This window comes from Nanorana parkeri, unplaced genomic scaffold (assembly GCF_000935625.1).
Source record: "Nanorana parkeri isolate BGI_ZX_2015 unplaced genomic scaffold, ASM93562v1 scaffold2766, whole genome shotgun sequence".
Lineage (NCBI taxonomy): Eukaryota > Metazoa > Chordata > Amphibia > Anura > Dicroglossidae > Nanorana > Nanorana parkeri.
The window spans coordinates 35,037-37,963 of NW_017309034.1; the positions used below are offsets into that span (position 1 = coordinate 35,037).

Below are 2,927 nucleotides of genomic sequence, written 5' to 3' on the forward strand. Positions count from 1 at the left end.
GGCATGGGCGATGGGGGCTTGGAGTAGATCGTCTCATGGGAACTACATCCCGAATCCTGGGAGGACGCGCTGACCAAGCGCTGGCCACCGCCGACGCTCTGTGGGAGGCTGCGATATCGACACGTGGAACCCGGTGAGTGGGGGTGCGAGGCAGCTTGCCAGGAGGGGGTAGTTTTTGTACTGTGATAAATGGTCAGAGCATTGGTGAGGTAAGAGAGGTGAGTACTGGGTACAGGGGGTCTAGGACAGAGCTCCTCAGCTGAGGGGTGAGTACTGGGTACAGGGGGTCTAGGTCAGAGCTCCTCAGCTGAGGGGTGAGTACTGGGTACAGGGGGTCTAGGACAGAGCTCCTCAGCCGTGTGGAGAGGACAGGTACAGGGGGTCTAGGCCAGAGCTCCTCAGCTGAGAGGTGAGTACTGGATACAGGGGGTCTAGGCCAGAGCTCCTCAGCTGAGAGGTGAGTACTGGATACAGGGGGTCTAGGTCAGCGCTCCTCATCCGTGAGTACTGGATACAGGGGGTCTAGGTCAGAGCTCCTCAGCTGAGGGGTGAGTACTGTATACAGGGGGTCTAGGTCGGAGCTCCTCATCTATGAGTACCGGATACAGGGGGTCTAGGTCAGAGCTCCTCATCCATGAGTACTGGATACAGGGGGTCTAGGTCAGAGCTCCTCATCCGTGAGTACTGGATAAAGGGGGTCTAGGACAGCGCTCCTCAGCTGAGAGGTGAGTACTGGATACAGGGGGTCTAGGTCGGAGCTCCTCATCCATGAGTACTGGATACAGGGGGTCTAGGCCAGAGCTCCTCAGCTGAGAGGTGAGTACTGGATACAGGGGGTCTAGGCCAGAGCTCCTCAGCTGAGAGGTGAGTACTGGATACAGGGGGTCTAGGCCAGAGCTCCTCAGCTGAGAGGTGAGTACTGGATACAGGGGGTCTAGGCCAGAGCTCCTCAGCTGAGAGGTGAGTACTGGATACAGGGGGTCTAGGCCAGAGCTCCTCAGCTGAGAGGTGAGTACTGGATACAGGGGGTCTAGGCCAGAGCTCCTCAGCTGAGAGGTGAGTACTGGATACAGGGGGTCTAGGCCAGAGCTCCTCAGCTGAGAGGTGAGTACTGGATACAGGGGGTCTAGGCCAGAGCTCCTCAGCTGAGAGGTGAGTACTGGATACAGGGGGTCTAGGCCAGAGCTCCTCAGCTGAGAGGTGAGTACTGGATACAGGGGGTCTAGGCCAGAGCTCCTCAGCTGAGAGGTGAGTACTGGATACAGGGGGTCTAGGCCAGAGCTCCTCAGCTGAGAGGTGAGTACTGGATACAGGGGGTCTAGGCCAGAGCTCCTCAGCTGAGAGGTGAGTACTGGATACAGGGGGTCTAGGCCAGAGCTCCTCAGCTGAGAGGTGAGTACTGGATACAGGGGGTCTAGGCCAGAGCTCCTCAGCTGAGAGGTGAGTACTGGATACAGGGGGTCTAGGCCAGAGCTCCTCAGCTGAGAGGTGAGTACTGGATACAGGGGGTCTAGGCCAGAGCTCCTCAGCTGAGAGGTGAGTACTGGATACAGGGGGTCTAGGCCAGAGCTCCTCAGCTGAGAGGTGAGTACTGGATACAGGGGGTCTAGGCCAGAGCTCCTCAGCTGAGAGGTGAGTACTGGATACAGGGGGTCTAGGCCAGAGCTCCTCAGCTGAGAGGTGAGTACTGGATACAGGGGGTCTAGGCCAGAGCTCCTCAGCTGAGAGGTGAGTACTGGATACAGGGGGTCTAGGCCAGAGCTCCTCAGCTGAGAGGTGAGTACTGGATACAGGGGGTCTAGGCCAGAGCTCCTCAGCTGAGAGGTGAGTACTGGATACAGGGGGTCTAGGCCAGAGCTCCTCAGCTGAGGGGTGAGTACTGGATACAGGGGGTCTAGGCCCCGGGGCCCCGCCTTGGCATGGATGAGAGGCACCGCCCTAGATAACAATGTGCATTAATGAGGAGGAGAAGTTGCTGCTCTCCAGCTATGGTGGTGATATGGAAACCATCGCAGACCCCCATATCCTCTGCTGGCAGCGGGGGGGTCCAGGCTGGCTTTATATGATTGGACAATGGGGGAGGGGAGGGGACTCAGGTATACTCACCTGCACATGCTGGACTTGCGAGATCCCGAGCTGCTGGGAGAAGACGGAGGCGTCTGATAGGACCAGGAATAGTCCGACCCCTTCAGATCCTTAATGACCTGCAACACGGGACACACATGACGTCTCATTATTCAATCTGTACAGAGGAGCTTACACTCTAATGTCCCCTCCCCCCACCCAGTCACATCAGTCCCTGTACAGAGGAGCTTACACTCTAATGTCCCCTCCCCCCACAGTCACATCAGTCTCTGTACAGAGGAGCTTACACTCTAATGTCCCCTCCCCCCCCCACAGTCACATCAGTCTCTGTACAGAGGAGCTTACACTCTAATGTCCCGCATAGTCACATCAGTCTCTGTACAGAGGAGCTTACACTCTAATGTCCCGCATAGTCACATACATGTAGATGCTTAGTAGGTCTGTCCTGGGTGGTCTGGGAGTCGGTGGCATCCAATGTCGGTCTGGTGGGTATATTCTGTCTGAGCGCTCAGATTAGGTGATTGGTCAGATTGGGTCGTCCTTGTTCCCGGCACAGGTCACCCGGATGGACCATAGACGGACGGTGCCGGATGGGCGCGCGCTCTCCATGGTGTCATACACAACCAAATCTCACCTGTTCGCTGGCGGCAGGAAGTTTATGAGGCTCATCACTCAGCACCATCAGATCATCAATGATTGCCTGCAGGTGGGTCACCTCTCCCAGAAGATGGATCTCACCCGTCTGAAACAAGAGGACAACGCGTGACCAGGATTCGGGGTGTATAGTCCCCATCCAGGGTCTCACCACCCCCATGTGACTCTCAGCTCCCTCTCCTCCGGTG

At 57.1% G+C, this 2,927-nt stretch overlaps 1 protein-coding gene across 1 annotated transcript in view; it reads right to left on the reverse strand.

The window, feature by feature from the left end:
• MTSS1L (MTSS1L, I-BAR domain containing) overlaps positions 1 to 2,927 on the reverse strand; it is a 40,644-nt gene that overhangs the window by 4,582 nt on the left and 33,135 nt on the right. Inside the window, 3 exon segments of the mRNA XM_018574146.1 lie at positions 4 to 180; positions 2,107 to 2,204; positions 2,720 to 2,827. Of these exon segments, the coding sequence (XP_018429648.1) occupies positions 4 to 180; positions 2,107 to 2,204; positions 2,720 to 2,827 (383 nt within the window).